The 13,152-nt window shown below is 39.6% G+C and overlaps 7 protein-coding genes across 7 annotated transcripts; 3 read left to right on the forward strand and 4 right to left on the reverse strand.

Annotated features, from left to right (window-relative positions):
• Nucleotides 1-97: 97 nt before the first annotated feature.
• Cyp6d2 (Cytochrome P450 6d2) lies at nucleotides 98-2,184 on the reverse strand. The gene is made up of 4 exons (XM_070995216.1): nucleotides 1,422-2,184; nucleotides 700-1,145; nucleotides 394-642; nucleotides 98-336 (listed from the first exon to the last, which is right to left on the reverse strand). Exons 1-4 carry the CDS (start codon nucleotides 2,099-2,101, stop codon nucleotides 173-175), a joined length of 1,539 nt encoding a protein of 512 aa, XP_070851317.1. The 5' UTR covers nucleotides 2,102-2,184; the 3' UTR covers nucleotides 98-172.
• A 293-nt stretch (nucleotides 2,185-2,477) lies between these two features.
• LOC108008917 (uncharacterized) lies at nucleotides 2,478-3,266 on the reverse strand. The gene is made up of 2 exons (XM_017072823.4): nucleotides 3,046-3,266; nucleotides 2,478-2,764 (listed from the first exon to the last, which is right to left on the reverse strand). Exons 1-2 carry the CDS (start codon nucleotides 3,240-3,242, stop codon nucleotides 2,518-2,520), a joined length of 444 nt encoding a protein of 147 aa, XP_016928312.3. The 5' UTR covers nucleotides 3,243-3,266; the 3' UTR covers nucleotides 2,478-2,517.
• A 148-nt stretch (nucleotides 3,267-3,414) lies between these two features.
• On the reverse strand, nucleotides 3,415-4,100 carry LOC108008790 (uncharacterized). The gene is made up of 2 exons (XM_017072686.4): nucleotides 3,685-4,100; nucleotides 3,415-3,616 (listed from the first exon to the last, which is right to left on the reverse strand). The coding sequence occupies exons 1-2, from the start codon at nucleotides 3,957-3,959 to the stop codon at nucleotides 3,496-3,498; spliced, it is 396 nt and encodes a 131-aa protein (XP_016928175.4). The 5' UTR covers nucleotides 3,960-4,100; the 3' UTR covers nucleotides 3,415-3,495.
• On the reverse strand, nucleotides 4,045-5,676 carry LOC108008789 (uncharacterized). Its single transcript, XM_017072685.4, has 2 exons — nucleotides 5,038-5,676; nucleotides 4,045-4,319 (listed from the first exon to the last, which is right to left on the reverse strand). Exons 1-2 carry the CDS (start codon nucleotides 5,397-5,399, stop codon nucleotides 4,208-4,210), a joined length of 474 nt encoding a protein of 157 aa, XP_016928174.3. The 5' UTR covers nucleotides 5,400-5,676; the 3' UTR covers nucleotides 4,045-4,207.
• A 1,103-nt stretch (nucleotides 5,677-6,779) lies between these two features.
• On the forward strand, nucleotides 6,780-8,018 carry LOC108008692 (lipopolysaccharide-induced tumor necrosis factor-alpha factor homolog). Its single transcript, XM_017072588.4, has 2 exons — nucleotides 6,780-7,164; nucleotides 7,793-8,018. The coding sequence occupies exons 1-2, from the start codon at nucleotides 6,878-6,880 to the stop codon at nucleotides 7,893-7,895; spliced, it is 390 nt and encodes a 129-aa protein (XP_016928077.1). The 5' UTR covers nucleotides 6,780-6,877; the 3' UTR covers nucleotides 7,896-8,018.
• Nucleotides 8,019-8,155: 137 nt separating this feature from the next.
• Nucleotides 8,156-9,322, forward strand: LOC108008914 (lipopolysaccharide-induced tumor necrosis factor-alpha factor homolog). Its single transcript, XM_065864023.2, has 2 exons — nucleotides 8,156-9,102; nucleotides 9,166-9,322. The coding sequence occupies exons 1-2, from the start codon at nucleotides 8,804-8,806 to the stop codon at nucleotides 9,266-9,268; spliced, it is 402 nt and encodes a 133-aa protein (XP_065720095.2). The 5' UTR covers nucleotides 8,156-8,803; the 3' UTR covers nucleotides 9,269-9,322.
• Nucleotides 9,323-10,177: 855 nt separating this feature from the next.
• On the forward strand, nucleotides 10,178-11,428 carry LOC108008658 (lipopolysaccharide-induced tumor necrosis factor-alpha factor homolog). Its single transcript, XM_017072545.4, has 2 exons — nucleotides 10,178-10,654; nucleotides 11,066-11,428. Exons 1-2 carry the CDS (start codon nucleotides 10,338-10,340, stop codon nucleotides 11,160-11,162), a joined length of 414 nt encoding a protein of 137 aa, XP_016928034.2. The 5' UTR covers nucleotides 10,178-10,337; the 3' UTR covers nucleotides 11,163-11,428.
• The last annotated feature ends 1,724 nt before the right edge of the window (nucleotides 11,429-13,152 follow it).

A 13,152-nucleotide genomic window follows, 5' to 3' on the forward strand; every position in this document is an offset into this window, starting at 1 on the left:
AAGCTTAAGTCAAATGAATTTAAATGCTAGAAAAAATACCCATTGAGTATATAAATAAAGTTATAAATTTGAAAAGATTGGTTTTATTATTATTGTTACATTCAACAAAACTATAAAGGGTCGTTTTTACAAATATATGTTTAGCTTTTGCACCAGAAATGTGGTATTTTATTTACTTTCTCTTGGTCAAACGTAGTTTCAGGGGCTCTTTGGTCACTAAAACAGGAGCGGCATCAAAACGGAACTCAACCTCCTTGCGAGGAGCCTGTACCAGATCGAAATTGGCCAAGACCTTGGCCACAGCCACCTTTGAGTTTATTTTTCCCATGCGAAGAGCTATAAAAAATGCCATTGATGGTACTGTAAATATAGAAAGAATAGATAGATCCTCACCTATGCAGTGCCTGGGACCCTCTCCAAATGGCATATAAGCTGCTTGATCGTAGTTCATAGTATCCGCATCAAATCGGTGGGGATCATATCCATTGGGATTGGGAAAGTAAGCGGGATCACGTTGGATGCCAAAGAGCGAGATCAGGATGGGGGTTCCCTTGGTTATAATGTGGTTAGTACCGGGTACAGGATAATCTTCAGTGCACTCTCGATTGAGGAATGGTAGCCCGGGGTATTTCCGAATGGTTTCTGTGAACAATCGTTATGCCTAAGATACAATTATATAAATCTGAAGTGAAAAGTTACCCATGATGCAAAGCTCCAGAAACTTTAAGTCCTGCACTGCCTCGTAGGTGAACTTATCCTTGGGTTTAAGATTGTGCTTTTGAAGCACTGCATCCACCTCCTCACGCGCCTCCTTCAGAAGCTTCGGATACATGGACAACTCATAGAGAGTAAAAGCGGAAGCGGCTGCAGTGGATTCCGATCCAGCCACGTAGAACAGAAAAGCCTGGGCAGCAATCTTCTCAATCGACATTGACTTGAGCGGTTCCTGTGCAGTTTCCATGTCCCATACCTCATCGTCATCCTCGCCGATCTTACCCGTGTTCCTGAGTCGGATCAGAAGCTGCAGCATATCCTTACGGACGACATTGTGCTGCTCCCGGAATTCGATGGTGCGCTTCATCATGTCTCGAAGGGATGTCAAAATGCGGCTCTCATAACCCAATCGGTTCATTAGCTTCGCAATTCTAAAATGGTAAGTCAGTTACTGAATTTCACAATTTTTAGAAATTTGTATTTTAGGGTAAATATTTTTCTTAAGGAACTATGTTTTTCTAATTCCAATTTCAGTATTAAAAGTTCCAGAATTTGGTACAGTTTTCTGAAAACAGCTCTTTAATTTTGCGATTGAGTGCACTTCAGAACTGCTATTTACATCTGTATATAGATTTCGCACTCGTTATTAAAACTTAGGAATCTTTCAAGGTAATATGTACTGCGTAATAAGCAATTCTCGTACTCACGGTGGGCATATGAACATGGACATATTGTGGATCTTGAGCAGCAGGGAGTTATCCTTATACGTAGAGCTGCTAATTTCACGAAACTCGTTTTTCGGATTGCTAAAGCTGTCTATCTCCAAGCCGAAGATCACCGAGCCAATGATGTCCACTGCATAGGTGGTCATCACATCTTTGATCTCCACTTCGTCACTCTGGTCCAGAACACCCTCTAAATGCTGCACTAACTTGTCACCCACATCATCGATCGTTCCGAACATGCCCTTTATTTTTCCAGAGGAGAACGATGGCGTGAGCTTGTGACGGAGATTTCGCCATGATGCACCTCTCAGGTTGAAAAGATTGGCCGATAGTGGATCTTTATCCTCGTCCACGTAAACTCCGCGATCGTGGAAACTAGCGAAATCACTGGTCATTATCTGGCGAGCCAATTGGGCATCTCGGATGAGAATACTCCTTTTGTTCATCATGTATATTCCAACTATTTTGCCTTCGTGCCGAGCGTATATATCACCCAAAGCCATTCCCAAACTGCGTTCTTGTTTCATTACAGTATCCATTACTCCAAAGGGGATTTTGGCCTGCTCCTCGTCCACTCCCAATCTTTGCCAGTGAGTATAGTGACGCCTCACATATTTATAAAGCAAGAACAGTATTAGGATCAGCAAAATAATGTTCCACATATTGAGTGAGTGAGTTTTTGGTATTGAAAATATGAAATTTCTAAGGGTGGTGAAATTATGCCAAACTCCTCGATGTGCACTTGCTGAATTGCACAATTCTACTGGCTGGGAAACGGTTTTATATAGACATAGACCCACCCGATAAGCATTACGAACCTACAACCAAAGCAAATAACGAACAGCGGCATTTCGCTCTCTTCCAGCTAGCCAATTGACTTCTCAGCTGGAAGAAGCTTTCGACTCTTCAGGGAACAGGGCAGAAGAAAAGCAAAGAGACTACCTGTTGAGTCGATTGCAAAAATATTGAACATGTTTGAAGTTTTTTAGAATTAGGTGACTTAAAGCACTTTAGAGATTCCCAAGTATTTTAAAACTCTTTTTTTTATAAATTGAGTTTATTTCTTTTAATAACTTATTTAATAATTATCGTGTGATCGTTTCGATTCTAGAGCATGGCGCTGTCTGCCCAGCTTCTTCTCGTCGAGCTCCTCCTTCTCCACCTTGTTGAATCTCTGCCAGCGTCCATGGTCCTCCACCTCGCCCCTTTGGAGGCGGAAGAGAGTCCTCTTGTACCAACTTAGGGTGATGTCACGTCCAATGAAGCAGCCACAGGAACTGCAGTAGTGATTAACATCATGACGACCCTTCCAGCGAATGGGATTGCTACAGAATATGTGAAAAACCAATGGTTATATAGGTTTTGTATGAAGTTTCAGTCCCAATAAATCTAGATTTATATCGGATCTTAAATTTTGAAACAGGTGTTTTTATAAAAATGAATTTCCACTGATTGTATTAACTCGAAGCTAAATTAAATTGCTTCCATAAATATAATGGGTGTATTTCATATAAATATATCACATATAGGTGTTCCAATTTGTGTCTGGTAATTTTTCTGTTACTTATTGTGATATTGATGTGACCCAATCGTCACCTAAACGTACCAACAGAGGAGCACATTCAGCGAGCAGACAATCTTCTGTAGAACGGTTACCGCCTCCGATTTTACACGAGTAATCTGTAACTCCTGGCAAGCTGGACACTCCAACTCCTGGGGTTCAGTGGTCAGGTGACCCACATGCGGCACCTCCGAGATGTCCCCCTCGAAGGCACTGCCATCCAGACTCTCGGTGCTGGCCATATCGAAGCGACAGAGCAACTGACCCAAGAGCCAAGAACATTCGCATAATGTATCCGTATATGCATTCGTATCTACATCACAATCAAAAAACCTAAGAGCGAGCCAGAGAGTGGGAGAGATACATACTTTTTGGAGGCACCGCCTGAATGACGATCGAATAAAATCAAGTATCTTATTAAAAAATTTGACAACAGCTGCCGGTTTATTTATAGATCATTTGCATTGACTTTAGAGAGCTAACTAAGTGGTAGTCCTAAGTGGGACGCCAGTGGAAGCCCAAGTGACCACCGCATCGGCTGCAGAAGACACGTTTCGACTTTAGACGACTCTGGAGACAGGAGTAGACGAAAGTCAGGGCGAAGATGGGAAAGCAGCTGGAAATGGGGATGGCAAAAGTTAATCCTTTGATATAGATGGTTTTCAGATTTCTTAAATATCCTACCAGGACAGAGCGGACAAAAGGCAACTGAGCTGGCCCAAGGCTCCCGTCATCTCCACTGTTTCCGTCTTGGAATTTTGGTGGCACAATGGACACCGCACCTGGTAGCTGCTGGGTCCAATGCTGAAGAATCGCACCTGAGGCTTGCCGGGACGATCCTCCAGCGTGACCGTGGTGGCCGCCGAATGGTTGTCCCCCCCATGGAGATCCACCTCCAGGTCCGCATCCAAGTCGTACCCCCGAGACATTGCGACTGGCCAGCGTTCTGTGCCTAACATTTTGGCAAATTCCCGAGCAGTGAAATTTTAAAACAAAGAGATATACCTAACCAAAGAGATCTAATCTAAGAGAAACACTGGGAGATTAATGCAGAAATCAACAATTTTTTTGGCACTCGGCTACTCAGTCTCAGCGCTCATCACTCTCCGCAAGGTCAACAAAAAAGTGCTTAAAAATATTCAAAACAAATAATTAAATGCGAAGCACCCACTCCGAATTCCCTCTTCCCACGGCTATCCCCCCCATCTCATTGTCTTTTCCATGCCCCCAAGAGGTATCCACATTTGCCACAGATGACCTTGCAGTCGTTGGCGGAGCGTCTGGGGCAGCAGGGATAAATGGGCAGCAGGGCAAAGCAGCTGAAAATAATCAGAATAGAAAAAGAAATAAGTTTATTAATAATCCCAAATCAAATATATTAAAAACGTGTATTTAAAAAACACTAATCCTGGAAAACTGTGATTATTTGAATTATATTTAGTACATCTTATTTGGGCACCTTTTGAATTGTTTGGATATTTAAAACTCTAAGCCTTGATACAAATTGTTTCAGGTGCCCAACAAATAGGAATCAAAATTAAATAGTAAATTTAAAATACTAACTAATAAAATGAAAATTCCAAATGGGTGGTATTATTTTGGACTATTATCACTTATTATCACTTATATATTCAGTTCAACCAATAACTTTTTAATATTAGTGTCTCTTTAGTGTTAAAATGAACATTCCAAATGGGTGGTATTATTTTGGACTATTATCACTTATTATCACTTATATAGTCAGTTCAACCAATAACTTTTTAATATTAGTATCTCCTTAGTGTTAAAATTAGATATATTTGTATTAAGATTATTCATTTTATTGCAACATCATTTTTTCCAATGAGACTTATAAAAAAAATATATTTTTCACAAATGCCCCTAAATTATTTAAGGTTAAATTCCATTTGGTTTTAATAATTATTAAATTTTGTAAAAATTAAATTATTGACAAATTCCTGTTTAAAGTAGGAAACTTATAATGGAACAGTCAGTGAGTGCCTTTTAATTTAAATGTCTTTAAAGGCTAGCACTCACCACATGGTCAGGAGTCGCTCCAGCCGGACTCCCTGCTCGTGCAGTCTTTCGTGGCACTCCGGACAGTACATCTGTCGGAGGCAACTGATGTTGGTGGCCGCCGGTGGAGGTGGCGATACCTTCTCGGCCAGCTGCCCCGTGGAGTTGCTCTTCCGGCAGAAGTAGGTCTCAGGCTCAGAATCCTCCGCATAGCCGTAGGGATAACCTCTGTGAGGGGGAGTGGCCAGAAGCAATTGGTCCAGAGCCTGGGCTGATTTCTGTTTGACCTGGCCACAGTTGGGGTTCAGGTTTATCTCAACCAGATCCGCTGGGAACTCTTCGTCTTCGGGAGCTTGCAGATGGAACTTTAGCTGGCGACTCATGGTGTTGAACTGACTCGACTTGGGATTTCTATTTGCCTATAAATTGGGTTATTTTACAATTGAAACCATAAAAAACATAAGTCAAACAGTTAACGTTTGGCTTGAAGGGACGGGCAGGGGGATCTATTGGAGTTGAGAGGGGTGTTAGCCAAACCAGTTGTTCATCTGTTTTGTCAAGCCCCCGTATTTGCCTAACACTATTTTCATGGCTACGGTGTTAACGGCTGCACTTGAACGTAGCGCCAATGAAGGAAAGCTTCCGCAGAGTCTGGCGAGTGGGTGGCTAATAGAGCTTTTCCCATAAAAGTACTTTAAAATAAAGTTTACTTAACCCATTGAACACCTGAAAATACTGATTAGAAACAAATTTTTTTAAATTAAATTAAAACTAATTAGTTAAGGATAGTAATATATTTTGTAAATTTTTGTATGCTCTAAAGAAAAAAACATAATATTGTGTACCATATATTGAATGAGTTTTTAGTAAAACTACAATACAATAGGTAACCTATGTTTTAACATAAAGATATCAAACTAAATTTCTTAAAAAAATAAAAAAAAATAAACCTCTTTATTAAAAATATTTTTCACTTCCATTTCGTGATCTGGGGGTCTACTAGGAACTACCATAATCCTTCTTGGAGCATTTTCAAAATATTATTTTGAAAGCTAGTGTAGTCTTTCTAAAGTTATTTTTGTCATCTACGGTTTTACTAATAGTACTACAGAAATCTTTTTTGAATACCGCCCGTCAATTTAGTTTACAGTTTGTGTATCAATTTGATACTATTCAAGTTTGAAATAGACACAAAAAGTATGACGACAAAGTAGTTCAAATTGGCACTACAATTGTATGATAACGGTGTCAAGATAACACAAATCTTGTAAAAGGTGAATAACATTATATTAAAGGCGTAAAAACAGGTGCATTATTTAAGATTTAAATGTAGGCTGGAGAAATGGAATGATGATTCTAAAACCGGTACAATATTATATCCGAACCGGTCACGCACTTGCTAATATGATTAAGTTGGAAAATTTAAGATGAGAGACATAGCCGTAAGCCTTTGCTTGTTTATATTCTCTCCCGACAATAAGTCTCTTAACCAAATACACGTAATTTATTTTTTCATACAATCCAACTTGTTAAAGCGTTTAGAGCTTATTCATCACCTTCTTTTATATTGGATGTGTTATCAAACAAGTGACTCATCTGTCACCTATTAGAGGAGCATCGTTGTAGCTCACTAAATCAAGTGCACAATATAAAAAGATATCCGTTTATGAGTTCGACTGAAACCCCCTTTGAAGGGAAGCTATCACTACGTAGCGATAAGATAGCGATACCGAAAGTTAAGGTATTGCCGGAGCTCCATTTTAAGTTCGGTCCTCAGTGCAGCACCAGCCAGCAAAGCGATCGGTTCAGTTTCAGTTCATTCGAAAATTTAGAGCCCCTACAGAAAAGTAAATTCATAATAATGGGCAGCAAACAGCCTCCGCCGTACAGTGAGCAGCAAGGATTCACACCCGCACAGACCTATCAACCCGGTGGACCCACCCAGCCACCACTGTATCCACCGATGCCAGGGCCACCGCAAGGCTCCACGGTGATTATCCAGACCACGACGACCTCCAACCTGGTGCCCATCGGCAGTGGGCCCACCCGCATCTGCTGCCCCTCCTGCCATGCCGAAGTCCTGACCACCGTAAAGGCCACTCCTTCGGGAAGGACACACTGCTGGGCCCTCATCCTGTGTCTATTCGTGTGAGTCCATTTGTAGACCGATCCAAGAACACTATTCTCCTGAAATTACCATAGCACCAGGGTTGTTGTCTTTATAAACAAGTCTTTAGCTAGATTATAAAATGTATTTCAAAGTTTGAAATGAGAATATGTTTAAAGTTTAACTTATATTATGGCAGAAAAATAATGCTGGACATTATGAATCATATTTTGCTACAAAAATAGTATTGTAAATATGTACATATACCAGAAAATATCTAAAACATAAAGATATGTTTTAATATCTTCCAAGCAAACATATTTTATTATTTGTTTGCATTGACAATGCTTTTTTACTGAAAAAAGGTACGCCCATGCAACAGTTGGGGCTCTTATCGCTTGGAAAGTACAATAAGTTGCTATAGGTATTGCGTGTGAGGCCTAGTATGTGTAGCGGCCATACGTGAAAACAATGTTATCTCAACTGGAACTGGAACTGAAGTTGAGTCAGATAATAAAGCTGCCTGCAATGGGGCTAAAAACAAGCAAACCGACTGAACTTGGGCTGTAGACGTCGTTTATAGTGTTTCAAAGGCCGATTCGTCTTAGGGCTCTAACTAATTGATTAATTCCTAGAACTTATCTAATCGATCTCTTCTAATCTTTACAGTTGCTGGCCCTGCGTCTGTCTTCCTTATTGCATGGATTCCTGCCAGAATGCCAACCACTACTGTCCCAACTGCAGTGCCTACATCGGCACCTACGAGAACTAATGTCTTTTTACGCATATCTACCTATAAAGAAACCTACAAATTAGCGCCATATTCCAACGAAACTTAACTGTAAATATACTTGTACGACCGTCACACATTAAACATGAGATTCAAACAGGAAAAGGGAAATCCGATAAGTTAATTTGGTTTGGTCTAATTACTCTGGAGGCTTAACCACTCGTGGGGGTACCCAACACTTCCTATATGCTAGAACAATATTAAACAAAACTGTAGGAAGTTCAATGTCACCACTTGATTTTTATCAGTTAGTGAAAGTATTACCTACAGGTACATATATGAAATTAAAAAGAACTTATGCTAACCTATCATTTTAGATCGATGATCATTGGATCCCTATAGGCTAGAATAATATTAAACAAATCACCATTTGATTTGTATCAGTTAGTGAAAGTATTACCTACAGGTACATATATGAAATTAAAAAGAACTTACGATAGCCTCACATTTTAGATCGATGATGATGATAAGTCAGTGGTAACAGCTTAATGACTATTTTGCAATCAGTTTATTTATAACGCTTAACTAAGTCTAACAACTCCAATATGATAACAAAAAAATAAAAAAAGGTTTTCTGGCGAAAAACGACCACTCCTAACACTTATGTGTGTAGTTGGGTCATAAAACACTCATATTAAAGGTATTTATGAAAGCTATATAAGATTTCCAAGAAACATTTTGAAGACCTTAGCTCTTCTGGCACCTAACCTATCGAGCTGCTAATCGTTAAATTGAATGGAGTTAGTGGAACCAATGTCAATCGATAAAGTGCTGCAAATGCCAACTCTTTTTTACCTCGTCATATCGTCATAGCAGTTTGGTTCACCGAAAAAGTACCTGTCGATTAGTCAGGAAAGATAACAAGTGCGATAGAGCAGTGTTGTCATTAAATGGCCGGCAATTTCAGTGCATGGCCCACCGCAAACATGAACAGCACATGGGTAAGCACGCCTCCAGACACGGAAATGGTGACCGCAGCCGTGGCCCCTCAGCCAGACTGCGGGGTGGTGGTGACCCAGATACCCATATACACCCTGAACGGGGTGGGGGCGGGAGCACTTCCGCTAACAGTTGGCTGGCAACCGATGAGGGTAAGGTGCCCGTCCTGCAAGGGTGAAGTCACTACCAGTCTGCTCACGGCCCCCACCCGAAAGACCCACCTGTGCGCCCTGACCTTGTATATCTGCTGGTGAGTGGAGAGTCCGAATACCCCCAGCACAGATCCATTTAATGGAACCTCTTGATCCCTCAGCTGCTGGCCCTTCGTGTGCCTGCCCTACTTTATTAACTACTGCAAGAGTGTCCAGCACTACTGCCCCAACTGTGGATGCCACATAGGAAGCTACACCATTTGATGTGATCAAGATTCTTTGCACTGCCAATAAGAATTATAGTATATATAGTCTTTCTAAAGACTTCAAGTGGACTCAAAAATATGTCAATAAATGTATCGTAAAATAAATTAGCTAAAATTAGTATTTTTCTACCCGTTTATTATTTTGGGGCAGAGTTTTTGAGCGCCAGCTAATTTTTTAACAGAAGCTAGCTGGAATTGAAATTTACAAAAAACCGAAAAAGTTTAAAAAAGTTGTATACTATCTAAAATCGGAAACAATCATTATTTGTTTTTTATTTTCTCTTAATAATAACTATTTTTAATTTTTCTATATTTTTGAGGAACATTATAAAAACCACAAATTTAAAAATAGTGATGAAAATAGATACACAAACCAAAGAGAATCAATATGGTATCTTCCTATTCCGAGTATGTCGATCATAAGTGTGTGCTTTTTTGATTAAACAAATAACAATAATCATTATATACAGTCCCTGGTTTATAGACTTTGCTCAAACACTTCAAAGTTTATTACTCATACGCACTGTTGCCTTTAAAGTCGTCTACCCTAAAAAGCGCCGATCTAAATTTAAAATGCAGATTGCGGTTATTAACGGTAGAATATTTTTAGGTATTTTGATAATATCATTGTCGGCATAAGTAATTGACGAACAAACAAACCAAAAAGCAAGGGTTCCTAGGAAGCCCATTAAGAAGATAAACATGTACTATTTTAGTTTCTTGGAAATATTTATGCCGACTGGGGTACTTGATTGATCGTTCGGATTTATATTTTAACCTGACAAAGCAAATTTCCGTTCTGTTCGAATTCAATGTTCGGTAGTTCCTATCGATATAGTCCCCACAGCGATAGATAATCGATACATGCAAGCCATGGCGATCGTATAGTTGTCTCTTTCTCTCTTTGCCCGAACGCGAAGTTTAAACTGTGTTCTTTTTTGTTTTCGCGGAACGAAAGCACATGCATTTGGAAAGCTTTTAGTAGCACTTCGCAAGGAAATTCTCAACTGTAAACAACAACTGCGGGTTCAGTTTTCCGATCGTGCCCAAGTACTTAAATATCTATAATGGACTACAAGCGCGTGGACTCCCCGCCGCCCTATTCGGATGACTTTGCCTCCGCTCCTCCGGCAGAGATGGACCTGAACCAATCGGCGTCTCGCCAGCTCTATCCGCAGGTTCCTCAGCCGTCTCAGATGACCTCGATGTCGCCACCACCACTGCCGGCCCCGGTGAGCGTGATCCATCACCAGACCACGGTTTTGGTGGACAATCCCGGCCAGGGAATGGTCTGTCCCCATTGCCAGGCTCGGATTCGCGTTCGTGTGGAGCACCATCCTACTGGAAAGACTTACTGCCTGGCAGCGTTCCTCTGCCTTTTCCTGTAAGTACTTTTGTACATGGGTTGAATGCTGCTGTGGCCATAGTAATAGCACCAAAGATAACTCAATGTCTTAAAAACACCACAGGAAGTGCCGATGATTAGAACATAATGTTATACTTTTTATGTATAAACATATATGGATATCACTTTAAACTATGTGCTATTGCTGTGCCCGCAGTTGTACATAGGGTGGATACAGCAGCAGGCATAGTAATAGCACCAAAGTTAAAGTAACGTTTTGAAAAAAGAAATCCCAAGGATTTCACACATATCTTGGCTATATCACTAAATTGATGTGCTATTGCTGTGACCGCAGTTGTATTCCTAAATACATTTCGCAGGAAATGTAATGAGTAATCGCCGATCGTGCCTGGTAAACAATATACTCCATTTCCTCCTCTCTTCACCCAGTTGCTGGCCCTGCGTCTGCGCCCCTTGCTGCTGCAACTGCTGCTATAAGACCTCCCAGTTCTGCCCCAACTGTAACGCCTGTTTGGGATCATTTTGAAGACGCCAGCGAAAACACTCGCCGAATTCATATCTACATATTCACATTCGTATATAACTAAGTATATATATATGTCCTCATGTGTAGACACCAACAAGAAGTGCTGCCTTTATCATACTAACACTTACCATTCACACAAAGAAACATTCTTCAATCGACTCTGCTTGCCGAATGCGAAACTGTAAGAGAGAAAAGATAAACAAATAAAGCTTTGCGAAGCGAATCATTTTTTGGGATTCCCATAAATTGAATTTCGTTTGTACGAATTTGTATGTGTTTGTGTTTGTTTCTGTGGAGGCGGCAGCATTTGGCTGAAACTTTTACGGGAAATATGAGGAGAGCGGAATTTTCAAGCAGGGTTCAGTTTTGTTATTATTCAGCTTATCTTATCTTATTTCACATACACACAGCTTAAACCAACATTAATAAATGTGTTTGCAGGTCAATCGAATAGAAATTTTTAATTTTTTGGAGTGCTTTTAAATTTCTGCAATCTTAAACAAAGTTAATAACAACTTATTTTATTAACTCCTTATGGACACTTTGTACACTTTTAAACTTTTTTGAAAATGTTAAGGCATATACTCACATAGAATTAGATAAAAATTTAAATTTTTATTTTTAAGAAATTTAAGATGGGAAAAAGCGTTCTGAGCATAAAAGCAAAAATGGTTTGTCAAATGTCGGTACCTACATATGTATGTATGTATACTTCTTAGAAATTTTCAATGTGTTCTTATTCATTGTACCAGTGACAGGGCAATCAAAATTCAAAGTAATCATCAAAACTTTGGGCTCTTCCACAAGATCATCATGTACATACTTACTCATCATCTTCAGCTTCACTCTACTGGCTTTTCCGATCTGAGGAGGAATTTTAACACAAATTTAATTGTATCCTGATTTTGAGAGTCACAAGAACTATGAATTTCAGTTTCACCAACGCCAGGATCCTGAATGCCAGATGTGCATCTAATACTATGTAGAGGCCTAACTTAATGGCAGCATTGCTTCCGCGTTATTATTTTAAAATTAAGTTCATCTTAACTTTGAGATTAACTCATACCTTCTTACTTGAAATTTGGGATATTTGTCACGACTTTCTTACGAAGAATTATATGCTTGAAAAAGACTTCGCCTTCGCACCTAAAAAATTCGAAAGGCAGCAGTGCGCTACAAGTTAAGCTATAAATTCAGGTTTAGTTTTGAGTTTGACCCTAGTATTTTCGAAGACGTAGAACATACTCTGTAAGTATACTGCCAAAAACACGTCGGAACACTCAACAGCACGCGAACTTTTGAAGGTGTGGGCTGCAATTAATATGAGGGTTATTAAAGTTTCATGGCAGTTTTTAATCAGTACTGCACACAAAATGTCCCAATTGCAACCAAAGGGTGACCATCCGTGTAAAGTCGAAGTTCACCACCAAGACGCATATCCTAGTTCTGATGCTGTGCTGCCTCATGTAAGTTGCTTTACATTCAACTTTTAAACACTAAAAATATATTGAATGAATTTCAAAGCTTAAAATTCTAAACGATATTAACCAATTAATTTGATTTGAAGTATACCTCATATTGAACATCAAAATTATATATAGCTTTTTAAAATGATACCATAGTTATATGTAAATGCCATTTAAGTGTTAGAAAATTTGAATTTTATTTATAACCCTTAATTCAAATCAACGTGTAATTATAATAACTTAATTTTTTTTATAGGTGTTGACCCTGTGCCTGCTGCCTATACTGCACCAAATTGGCTCGGAACTCTAACCATTACTGCCCATGCTGCAAAGCTTTCGTTGGCACCTACAAGGTGGAGAGGTGGAGACAGCCTTTGCTTTCATCACTTTTTCGGAAATAAATTTCCCCGACTCTAGGGACATCTTAACTGCTTAATATTTTCATTTAGAATTTCCAGTTGATCCTTACTTTGTAACGTTTATTAACACACATACTAGGATGTTTTTTATCTAAGCTATCACTT

Source organism: Drosophila suzukii, chromosome 2R (assembly GCF_043229965.1).
Source record: "Drosophila suzukii chromosome 2R, CBGP_Dsuzu_IsoJpt1.0, whole genome shotgun sequence".
In the NCBI taxonomy this organism is placed as follows: Eukaryota; Metazoa; Arthropoda; class Insecta; order Diptera; family Drosophilidae; genus Drosophila; species Drosophila suzukii.